Source organism: Rana temporaria, chromosome 8, assembly GCF_905171775.1.
Source record: "Rana temporaria chromosome 8, aRanTem1.1, whole genome shotgun sequence".
In the NCBI taxonomy this organism is placed as follows: Eukaryota; Metazoa; Chordata; class Amphibia; order Anura; family Ranidae; genus Rana; species Rana temporaria.
The window spans coordinates 31,916,510-31,928,900 of record NC_053496.1 but is presented as its reverse complement, the minus strand read 5'-3'; the positions used below and the strand labels follow the sequence as shown (position 1 = coordinate 31,928,900).

The window sequence follows — 12,391 nt, the reverse complement described above, 5'->3', positions numbered from 1 at the left end:
TAAAGCACTTGCCTGTAAAACTTGCAGCGGCGTAACGTAAATGAGATACGTTACGCCCGCACAGTTTTACGTGATTCTACGAGAATCTGGGCCAATCAGACTGAGCTGGTAACCAATCAACTTCTAAGTTCAGCTTGTTCAATCAAGTTTTGACAAAAAAAAACCTGAAACCTGATTGGTTTCTATGCAGAGCTGCAACAGATTCTGCACTCTCCAGTTTTAGGAAATCGCCCCCCAATACCCCTGTTTAGGAGAAGGGGGCTACATAGTATGAATCTGACTGCCGCATTTTCCATGTTTGTCCCTCCTGTGATATACATTATATCACTGTACATCCTCCTCCATCATATCTCTCCTTGAAACTTCCTTTGCAGCTGTGTGATGGCCGAAGGGGCCCCCAGGGGCCGCAAACTATCTGCCAGCTTCCCCAGTAACCATGGCCTGTTAATAGTGGTCTGTACATTAGATTACAGACGAGTCTCTCGCAGACTCTGCGGCCAGTGGATGATAAATCTCTGCTAATCCATTTATATCCTCCACCTGAGACCAGGGTTAATGTATCGGATGGTGGCTGAGCACCTCGAAGAGATTTCCTGGCAAAGGGAGAGCCGCATAATAAGGACAGGATGCAGCTCCATTATCAACCAATAAAATAGCAGAATTTGATCATATCACTGAGATCAGCATATTTGTGGTCACTTTATTTATGGTGGTCAGATAGGTAAGCAGGATGGTGGAGATGAGAGAAGTTGCTGGCAGATGCTTTGTGACTGCAAAAATGCTGAGATAGTGGTGAGCAGACTAAGCAGAGACATAAAGATCCACCCTATTCACTCCACCTCCAACTGACAGCGATATTCCAGCGTTTGCTGGATGCTGAAAAGTTAAACCTGATGGCCCGGATTCACAAAGCACTTGCGCCGACGTATCTCAAGATACGCCGTGTAAGTGCAAATATGCGCCGTCGTATCTATGCGCCGACCCACAAACTAAGATACGCCTGAAAATAGGCTTCATCTGACCGACGTAACTTGCCTACGCCGGGGTAGAGTGGGCGCATATTTACGCTGGAGGTATTTGGCGCTCCCATTGATTTTCTATTCAAATATGGAAATGAGGGAGATACGCCGATTCACGAACGTACGTGTGCCCGGCGCATGCTATACGCGGTTTGCGTAAGTTGTACGTCCGGCGTAAAGTTATGCCCCATAAAGGAGGTGTAACTCAGCAGCATCCATGCAAAGGGCTGCACCAGGGAACTCAAGCCGTCGTATTTTACGTTGTTTACGTTGGACATGAATATGGCTGGGCGTAGGTTACGTTCACGCCGTAGGCAGTAATCTGTCGTATCTTAGGGAGTAGATCCGACGTGATTCTGAGCATGCGCACTGGGATGCATCCACGGGACAGCGCATGCGCCGTTCATTATACGTATATCTGTCTGAGACTCAGCCCATCATTTGCATGGGGTCACGCCTCATTTGCATGCCTCACGCCCACTTCCACCTACGCCTAGGAAACCCAGCGCAGATTTGGTAGCACTGGCTTTGTGAATCCAGTGCTTGCCTCTCTGCGCTGCGTCGGCGTAGCGTAAAGAAGATACGCTACGGCGGCATAAATATGCGCCGCTGTTTGTGAATCCGGGCCGATGTTTTTTTCTGTCTCTCAGAAGCTCTGCTGGTGAAATCCCTGAGCTGAGTTCCTGGGTCTGGACACACTCTGTGCCCATTATGAGGGGTTCCCACCATCCATGTGCTGAGTTCCTGGGTCTAGACACACTCTGTGCCCATTATGAGGGGTTCCCACCATCTCTGTGCTGAGGTCCTGGGTCTAGACACACTCTGTGCCCTTTATGAGGGGTTCCCACCATCCCTGTGCTGAGGTCCTGGGTCTGGACACCCGCTGTGCCGCTTATGAGGGGTTAAGTTTGTTTATTGAAAAAATCTTACAAACAACAACTTATATACAATAAAACCATAATAAATAAAACATATTTACAAAATAATTGAATATGACTATACAAAAAAACATAAGAACATAATAAACGATGCAAACCAAATTGCGCACAACATAATCCCTACGGGAGAGCCAGACTAAAGAACATCACCATGCATGGAGCCTTTTATATAAAATGGGTGGGAACTGCCATTAGGGTAGTTGAGGCAGTTGTTCCCTAGCCTGACTACTCCCTCTCCCTGGAGAACCAGCGCGCTTAGTTGCCCCCTGGCACTCATCATCCATAGAGGATGCTGAACTGAACAAGTCCCATTCATCATCATTATCATCATCATCAGACAGTACCTTAAATGTATTCGCCAAAGGCAAAACCTCAGGACTTAAGGTAACTGTACCTTCTTTTTTCCCATTCCTTTTATCCTCCAACCACACCATATCATCCTTGGACAACCCATAGTCAACAGCATCCCCACCCCTATCCTCCCCTTCACCCCCTCCCCCTACACTCCCTTCCCTTATCTACCACTAGGTAAGGTGACCAGATTTTTTAAATTAAATCCAGGGACATATTTTTTTTTTACTAGTGGCGGCAATCAGCGAATCTTTGCCCATCGCCGCAGCCGCCCGCCTCACAGCCTGTCAAGTCTTACTCTCCAGGCCCCGGCTACCAGGCCTGTCGCTACAAGGCAGGCAAACCAAGCAATTGCTTGGGGCCCCCGAGCTGGCCTGGGGCCCCAAAAAGGGCCCCTGCCGCGCTCCCAATATGCTGCAGCCGCCTGAGTGCTCTATAGAGAGCCTGCAGTACTGCTGCCTTGAGTCGTCACTTCCCCTTCTCTGTAGCGTGGCCGAGCTCCTCATCCTTCCTCCTGTCAGTCCAGACTCCGGCCGGAATGCAGTTTCCTGTTCCTGGCCGGACTGACAGGAAGTGCTCACTTTCTGTCAGTCCGGCCGGGAACAGGAAACTGAATCTCCTGCCACACGGTATGGACCCGGTAGGGGGCGTAAAAAGAACATAATGAGGGAGTAAAAAGAACATGGGAGGCTTTGCGTGCGTGTGGGGGGGGGCTTGGTGGGGGCCTCCATGTCCATTTTGCTTGGGGCCCCCAAATTCCTTCAAACGGCTCTGCCGGCTACTACTGGGTGGGGAACGGAGGAAGATCACGCCACACTCCTCTGCAAAAGCAGAAACACGTTAGCATCTTTTGTATCATGCTTTAATACATGTAGCCAATAAAGATTTTTTTTTCACAAGAGCACTTGTTGGCTTTTATCTACTACCTTGGGAGTTAAACACCCCAGCCAGAGCACCGGACTCCAGCTCCTGAATATAAAATATAGCGGTTGAGAGAGAAAAAACTTTTATATTTTTCATGAAATGTGATTGGTTATTATGGGGTGTCAGCACATTACACGTGACATGGTGGCATTCATCTCTCCTGGTGGTGGGAGCATAGACAGGAGATTATCCCGCCCCCCGCTACACAGTCATCCGGGACTCACCTTGTACGCCGCTTGTCGCATAAACTGCTTGGCCGGCTGCTTCCAGATGGCGGGGACGGTGATGACCCATCGGACTTCACTGTTCTCCATATCACACCCGGCCTGGTCACTCAGCTCCTATGGGAAGAGGGGAGAGGGTGAGGTCTGGAATGATGTGTGGACCCCAACCCAATGTTTAATTTATTTCCCATATGTATAGAGTCATCATGAATCATTACTAAAAAAATAGCTTCTGACAGTGTGTATTAGAAGCTGCAGCAAGTCAAAGCCCACCTTATTTCCTGGCTGGAGGACACCCAACATCATCTAGCACAGTGGTCTCCAAACTGCGGCCCGAGGGCCGGATGCGGCCCTTTGCTTGCCTTTATCCAGCCCTTGGGGCACTATCCCTTCCACTGATACGAGACACTATTTTGCCATCTGACACAGACAATGGAGCACCATTTCTCCCACTGACACAACTAATAGAGCACTATTCCTCCCTATGATACCAGCAATGGGGCACTATTCTTCCCCCTAATACCAGATGTTTACTAACAATGATGCCAGGAAAATTTCCACTCCCACTGGCCAAAGTCCGGCCCTCGAAGAGTCTGAAGGACAATAAACCGGCCCTTTGTTTAGAATGTTTGGAGACCCCTGATCTAGCACTTTACTCCCCAGCCTGACTGTCCCTTGCCTGCCCCTTTCATTCATTGGATTTCAGTTCTTCAGTTCAATCATAGAGGCTCAGCATGACAGTGATGCAGGTGCAGGAAGCCCCGCTCCTCTCCTCTCTGTGGCGCCGAAATTCTAACTGTGGGCGCCCACCTGTGACATGTCCCAGAAGATTGCAGGGAGGGAGGGGGGAAAGGTGAACTTCATTTCGGTGCCGCAGCGCCAGGGGAGGGTGTGGGAGCTGGGTGCCTGTAAAAACAGGGTACCCCGCTCCTCCCCCCAAAAAAAAAAAAATGCCAAATGTGGCATGTCAGGGGGTCACCATAACCAAAACGGAAGTTTCATTTTTGGGCGGAACTCCGCTTTAAGGAAAGATTTTATTTAAAAAATTATTATTAGCATGTTGATGATGGTGAAAACAGGAACCAGGGAGGGAAAAATATAAGCAGATTAAACTTCAGCTTTAATGTGTATATCCAGACAAAAATGTTCACCCTCTTTATTTGTCCACTATTGTCACCGAGACAGAAAGTGATGGGAAATCCGAAATTTGAGGGCCGGTTCACACCAGATGCAGTCCAGAGCATTTTTATTCTGCAGAAAAGTGTTTAACCTGTTGGCACCAAGCACACGCCAATATGGGGCCTCTCGGCGGCCGGGTCCTGACGCTAAGCAGCCGCATACTGCCAATAGAGCTGTGCCGTAAGCTTAAGTGTATGCTCAAACTGAGATACACTTAAACCTAGCTAAGATACGACGGTCTGCGCCGTCGTATCTTAGGGTGTCATTTTTTGGCTGGCCGCTAGGTGGCGCTTCTGTTGATTTCGGCGTAGAATATGTAAATGACTAGATACGCCAATTCACGAACGTACGCTTGCCCGTCGCAGTAAAGATACGCTGTTTCCGTAAGAGATACGCTGCGTAAAGATAAAGCTGCCCCCTAGGTGGCGTAGCCAATGTTAAGTATGGCCGTCGTTCCCGCGTCGAAATTTGAAAATGTTATGTTGTTTGCGTAAGTCGTCCGTGAATGGAGCTGGACGTAATTTACGTTCACGTCGAAACCAATGACGTCCTTGCGGCGTAATTTGGAGCAATGCACACTGGGATATGTACACGGACGGCACATGCGCCGTTCGTAAAAAAAGTCAATCACGTCGGGTCACCAAACATTTACATAAAACACGCCCCCTCATCCTCATTTGACTTAGGCGCGCTTACGCCGGCCCCATTTACGCTACGCCGCTGTAACTTAGGAGGCAAGTGCTTTGTGAATACAGCACTTGCCTCTCTGACTTACGGCGGTGTAGCGTAAATACGATACGCTACGCCGCTGTAAAAATGCGCGGAGCTACGTGAATCCGGGCCTTGTTTACTTGCACATGATTGGATGATGGAAGTCAGCAGAACTTCCCCTCATTTACTAAGCTCTGGAGCAACTGCACTGAAAGTATAGGGTAGCCAGGAAATGGGGGTACCCCCTCCCCCCCCTATTACCTGGAGTAATGTCAATATGGAGGGGGTCGCCTCTCACCTTCAGTGCCTGCTCCTTGAAGTACTGCAGCGCGTAGGCGAAGATCTCCAGAGCTTTCACTTTCTTGCCGTTGGCGGCAATCAGATCGGTTTCCATAGTGAGATCCTGTGTGGGGGGAAAAAAGCTGTTATATGATGTGTGCAGAGTCAGATTAATATATCTGAAATTATATTTCTTCTTCATAATTCATATTACAATAAGACTTTGTACATCTAAACTGCCACAATGTTTTTTTTTATGCGCAGTGGGCGGGGATTGGAAAGGAGTAATTCCCTCAGGGGGATACAGTAGATGTGATGGATGAAGATTAGGGGTATATGGGAGAGGATTAGAAATACTTGGGGGGGTAAATAGGAGTGGTATTGAAGTATTTATGAAGAGTAGAAGTATATGGGGGATGGATGAAAAGAACAGGTATATGGTGAATGGATACAGAGTAGAGGTATAATTAGATGGATGCACAGTATAGTTATTTGGGGATGGATAAAGTGTAGAGGTATATGGGGATGGATAAAGTGTAGAGTTATATGGGGGGGATGGATAAAGAGTAGAGGTATATGGAGATGGATGAAGAGTAGAGGTATATGGGGGATGGATGAAGAGTAGAGGTATATGGGGAGATAGATGAAGAGTAGAGGTAAATGGGGACTGGGTGAAGAGTAGAGGTATATGGGGGGATGGATGAAGAGTAGAGGTATATGGGGGATGGATGAAGAGTAGAGGTATATGGGGGGATGGATGAAGAGTAGAGGTATATGGGGGGATGGATGAAGAGTAGAGGTAAATGGGGACTGGGTGAAGAGTAGAGGTATATGGGGGGATGGATGAAGAGTAGAGGTATATGGGGGGATGGATGAAGAGTAGAGGTATATGGGGGGATGGATGAAGAGTAGAGGTAAATGGGGGGATGGATGAAGAGTAGAGGTATATGGGGGGATGGATGAAGAGTAGAGGCATATGGGGAATGGATGAAGAGTAGAGGTATATGGAGATGGGTGAAGAGAAGATGTATATAGGGATGGATGAAGGGTAAAGGTATATGGGCGTGGATAAAGAGGAGAGGTAAATGGGGATGGATGAAGAGGAGAGGAATACAGGGAGATGGATGAAGAGTAGAGGTATATGGGAGATGGAAGAAAAAGAGAGGTATATGGAAGTGGATGAAGAGGATAGGTATATGGGGATGGATAAAGAGTATAGTTATATGGAGGATAGATAAATAGGAGAGGCATAGATGAAGAGGAGAAGTATATGAGGATATAAGAAGAGGAGAGGTATATGGGGAACAGATGAAGAGTAGAGATATTTAAGGGATAGATGAAGAGGAGAGTTATATGGGGTTGGATGAAGAATAGAGGTATATGGGAATGGATGAACAGTAGTGTTATTTATAGGTGGATGAAGAAGAGAGATATATGGGGGTGGACAAACAGTAGAGTTATATGGCAGATGGATGAAGAGTAGAGGAATACAAGGAGATGGATAAAGAGTAGAGGTATATGGGGGATGGATGAAGAGTAGAGGTATATGGGGGATGGATGAAGAGTAGAGGTATATGGGGGATGGATGAAGAGTAGAGGTATATGGGGGATGGATGAAGAGTAGAGGTATATGGGGGGATGGATGAAGAGTAGAGGTATATGGGGATGGATGAAGAGTAGAGGTATATGGGGGGATGAAAGAAGAGTAGAGGTATATGGGGGATGGGTGAAGTGTAGAGGTATATGGGGGGATGGATGAAGAGTAGAGGTATATGGGGGATGGATGAAGAGTAGAGGTATATGGAGGGATGGATGAAGAGTAGAGGTATATGGGGGATGGATGAAGAGTAGAGGTATATGGGGATGGATGAAGAGTAGAGGTATATGGGGGGATGGATGAAGAGTAGAGGTATATGGGGGATGGGTGAAGGGTAGAGGTATATGGGGAGATGGATGAAGAGTAGAGGTATATGGGGGGATGGATGAAGAGTAGAGGTATATGGGGGGATGGATGAAGAGTAGAGGTATATGGGGGGGATGGATGAAGAGTAGAAGTATATGGGGATGGATGAAGAGTAGAGGTATATGGGGGATGGATGAAGAGTAGAGGTATATGGGGGATGGATGAAGAGTAGAGGTATATGGGGGATGGATGAAGATTAGAGGTATATGGGGGGATGGGTGAAGAGTAGAGGTATATGGGGGGATGGATGAACAGTAGAGGTATATGGGGGATGGATGAAGAGTAGAGGTATATGGGGGGATGGATGAAGAGTAGAGGTATATGGGGGATGAATGAAGAGTAGAGGTATATGGGGGGATGGATGAAGAGTAGAAGTATAAGGGGATGGATGAAGAGTAGAGGTATATGGGGGGATGGATGAAGAGTAGAGGTATATGGAGGGATGGATGAAGAGTAGAGGTATATGGGGGATGGATGAAGAGTAGAGGTATATGGGGGATGGATGAAGAGTAGAGGTATATAGGGGGGATGGGTGAAGAGTAGAGGTATATGGGGGGATGGATGAAGAGTAGAGGTATATGGGGGGATGGATGAAGAGTAGAGGTATATGGGGGATGAATGAAGAGTAGAGGTATATGGGGGGATGGATGAAGAGTAGAAGTATAAGGGGATGGATGAAGAGTAGAAGTATATGGGGGATGGATGAAGAGTAGAAGTATATGGGGATGGATGAAGAGTAGAAGTATATGGGGATGGATGAAGAGTAGAGGTATATGGGGGATGGATGAAGAGTAGAGGTATATGGGGGGATGGATGAAGAGTAGAGGTATATGGGGGATGGATGAAGAGTAGAGGTATATGGGGGATGGATGAAGAGTAGAGGTATATGGGGGATGGATGAAGAGTAGAGGTATATGGGGGATGGATGAAGAGTAGAGGTATATGGGGGGATGGATGAAGAGTAGAGGTATATGGGGGATGGATGAAGAGTAGAGGTATATGGGGGATGGGTGAAGAGTAGAGGTATATGGGGGGGATGGGTGAAGAGTAGAGGTATATGGGGGATGGATGAAGAGTAGAGGTATATGGGGGATGGATGAAGAGTAGAGTTATATGGGGGGATGGATGAAGAGTAGAGGTATATGGGGGGATGGATGAAGAGTAGAGGTTTATGGGGGATGGATGAAGAGTAGAGGTTTATGGGGGATGGATGAAGAGTAGAAGTATATGGGGGATGGATGAAGAGTAGAAGTATATGGGGGATGGATGAAGAGTAGAGGTATAGGGGGGATGGATGAAGAGTAGAAGTATATGGGGATGGATGAAGAGTAGAAGTATATGGGGGATGGATGAATAGTAGAGGTATATGGGGGGATGGATGAAGAGTAGAGGTATATGGGGGATGGATGAAGAGTAGAGGTATATGGGGATGGATGAAGAGTAGAGGTATATGGGGGATGGATGAAGAGTAGAGGTATAGGGGGGGATGGATGAAGAGTAGAAGTATATGGGGGGATGGGTGAAGAGTAGAAGTATATGGGGATGGATGAAGTAGATGGGTATAAAGTAGAACAGATGTAGAGGTGCCCCCCGTCCATGTCATGGAACACTCACGGTACTGCTGTGCAGTTTCATCTTGAACTTCTCGAAGTACAGCCAGTGTTTGGACTCGCTGGGGTCCAGGTCATGGTAGAAATCTCTGGCGGCAAACCCAAAGCTATGAAACTTTCTGTCCGGCATAAGAAGTATTGTGGTTGGGGTCTTCTGATTGGATACTCCGGGGTCTCCGCCCTCCCACCGCCTGCAGACAAGGTAAGAATTTCCCATCAGTCTATGACACCATATGGTCAATTTCCTAAGTGATGGAGCTCATTTCTCTGCACATTGATGACATTTTTTTAAGCAAAATATTAATATAGATTTACAGAAGGTTTTGTTGCTCAGGTCAGGAATATTTAATACGGACTAAATTCACAAAGCTCTACACAAGGATAAGGGTCTATATTTTCACACATGTGACTTGTCACATTTCTTAGCTTAGGATAAAATCCTAAACTGAAGGTTTTTCTGATGAATAAAAGCTAAGACATAAAAAACAAAATTTGCTATTTCATTGACATAATTTTTGGCCCTTTTTTATGTGTTTTTGTTGGCGTTTTGCTTTAATCGTCTTGTGTTTTCCATGTCGGGGTCACAAGAAAAGAGCACCTGTCACCTCTCACCTCTATCATCCATCAGCCAACCTGCAGCTTTGGTCACCACTGTGGAAACTGCCTTGGACTGGGGCAGTTGGTGCCCCTTGCAGGCAGGTTTGGGTGATGTGGAAGATTTTATTATGAATTGTTTCTTTAATGGCCAGAGGGACATAATAAATCTGAGGAAATTGATTAGTCGGAAGTGTGGCCAGACAATGGGGCCATTGAAAAGCTTTTAATCGATCAGCGAAAGGTGGGTGAGGGCCCCATCCCTGTTCCTGCACCAGACTGACTGCACCTTCCCTACCCATCCATAACCGTCCGTGACCGGATAAAATCAGTTTCCTTGTGTGGCCAGAGTGATCACTGTCCTATCACAGGGTCACAGAGGCCATATCATTTTCTGCCTCTCCGCTATATGTTTCTGCATTCTGCCAAGATCACAATGTTCCTCCTGTCATAGAGGTGGATTCATAAAGACCGCCGCATCTTTAAGGCGGCGTAGCGCATCGTATTTACGCTACGCCGCCTTAAGTTAGATAGGCAAGTACTTGCCTCCTAACTTACGGCGGCGTAGCGTAAATGGGGCCGGTGTAAGCGCGCCTAATTCAAATTAGGCTGAGGGGGCATGTTTTATGTTAATTGGGGGTGACCTGACGCGATTGACGTTTTTTACAAACGGCGCATGCGCCGTCCGTGTACATATCCCAGTGTGCATTGCGGCAAAGTACGCCGCAAGGACGTATTGGTTTTGACGTGGACGTAAATTACGTCCAGCCCTATTCATGGACGACTTACGCAAACGACGTAAAATTTTCAAATTTCGACGCGGGAACGGCGGCCATACTTAACTTTGGCTACGCCACCTAGGGGGCATGTTTATCTTTAGGCGGCGTATCTCTTACGGAAACGGTGTATCTTTACTGCGACGGGCGGACGTACGTTCGTGAATCAGCGTATCTATGCATTTACATATTCTACGCCAAACTCAACGGAAGCGCCACCTAGCGGCCAGCCTAAATATTGCACCCTAAGATACGACGGCGCAAGCCGTCGTATCTTAGATAGGTTTAAGTGTATCTCAGTTTGAGAATACACTTAAACTTAGGTCGGTGCAGATTCCGAGTTAGGTCGGCTTATCTACTGATACGCCGGCCTAACTCTTTCTGAATCCACCTAATAGTGTGGAAAGTGCTTTGTGACCAATGACCATCTAGAAATTTTCCAAAAGCCTACATAGCTATAGTAAGCTTAACCTATGAAAAATGCTACTTGCCTGGCCAACAACAAGCATGCAGCGCACCTCCCACCCCAGTGTGAAAGGGGCCTAAGGTACAAATCAGATTTCAGGCATCCCCTGCAGCAAAAATATCATTTTTGGTGAGATATTTCCAATGGGAAATCACGTCTAAAGGGATTCAGGCCTTTCCACGTTCCTCATTAGAGCCCTGCAGGTGCAGCAGCGGATTGATAATTATAAAATCGCTCACATACAGATTTAGAGTGGTCATGGACACAGACAAGCAGACAGCTATTTCTTCAGAATAACAAAAAGTAGGAATCTGCAACAAAGTTTGTAATAATTCTTGTAATGTACATAGATCACCCAGAGGGGAATGTTAAGTTAAGCCCTGTACACACGCCCCAGAATCTCGTCAGGAAAAATCTGTTGTTTTTCCTGATGAGATTCTTGACAAGATTCTCTTGCTGGCCGAGTGTACACACGGGCCATTCAAAAGAACCACCGTTCTTTTGAATGGCACGACCGCGGTGACATCATCGACTACGATGAGCATGCGCTCGTCACATTCAATGCCGTTGCCGCCATCTTGCTCTTTAAGGCTGCATTCACACCTGAGCGTCGGTCGTTTTTTTGGGCGTTTTTTTCCGGCGTTTTGTCGCGCGTATTCATGCTTATTTGCGCGTTTGCATACAGCGTCGTCCGACGTTTTTTTACTTCGACGTTTTTTATTTTAGCCAATAGGAAAAATGATCATCTTTTCATCACTTGTTGCTATGTTGGTAGATTTTTTTAATCTTCTGCCTGGGTGAAAAGTTCTATTGATTAAAGCGTCAAAACGCCGTAGCAAACGCTTGTTGTCGCGCAAGTCGTTTGAATCGAGCGTTTCCATTACTTTCTATGGGAAATGGAAACGCTCAAATACGCCCAAACCGCCCGATACGCGCGACAAAAAAGGGTCCGGAACTTGTTTGAGCTTCAGGCGTTCGGCGTTCGGCGTGCAGATGTGAACCATCTCCATAGGGTATAATGTTATTTTTCCCCTCCAGCGTATTGTAGCATCGCGCTTCAGGCGACAAAACGCCTAGGTGTGAATGCAGCCTTAATGCAAATTACATTTTAAAGTACTTTTGAATGACATTTGTCAAGTCTCTTATGGCATTCCGGAATCTACTGAAGGGATCTTTCCAATATTGCCAATGGAAACGCACCAAAAAAAAAGCACCACCGTGTGTTTTTGGTGCATTTTTTGAGTCGCATTCAAATTTTTCTTCATGTGCCAAGCGATGAAAACACATGCAAAACACATCTGAAAGGCATATGCTTTGAGTTCAATTTGCTTTAAAATGCAATATGCATTTTTGAAAA

The 12,391-nt window shown here is 46.7% G+C and overlaps 1 protein-coding gene across 1 annotated transcript in view; it reads right to left on the bottom strand.

The window, feature by feature from the left end:
- Nucleotides 1-12,391, bottom strand: part of HSPA12A (heat shock protein family A (Hsp70) member 12A) — an 84,130-nt gene that overhangs the window by 27,940 nt on the left and 43,799 nt on the right. The window contains exons 4-6 of the mRNA XM_040361505.1: nucleotides 9,203-9,389; nucleotides 5,645-5,749; nucleotides 3,457-3,573 (exon numbers count right to left, since the gene is read on the bottom strand). Coding sequence (XP_040217439.1) covers nucleotides 3,457-3,573; nucleotides 5,645-5,749; nucleotides 9,203-9,389 — 409 coding nt within the window. The remainder of the gene's footprint in view (nucleotides 1-3,456; nucleotides 3,574-5,644; nucleotides 5,750-9,202; nucleotides 9,390-12,391) is intronic.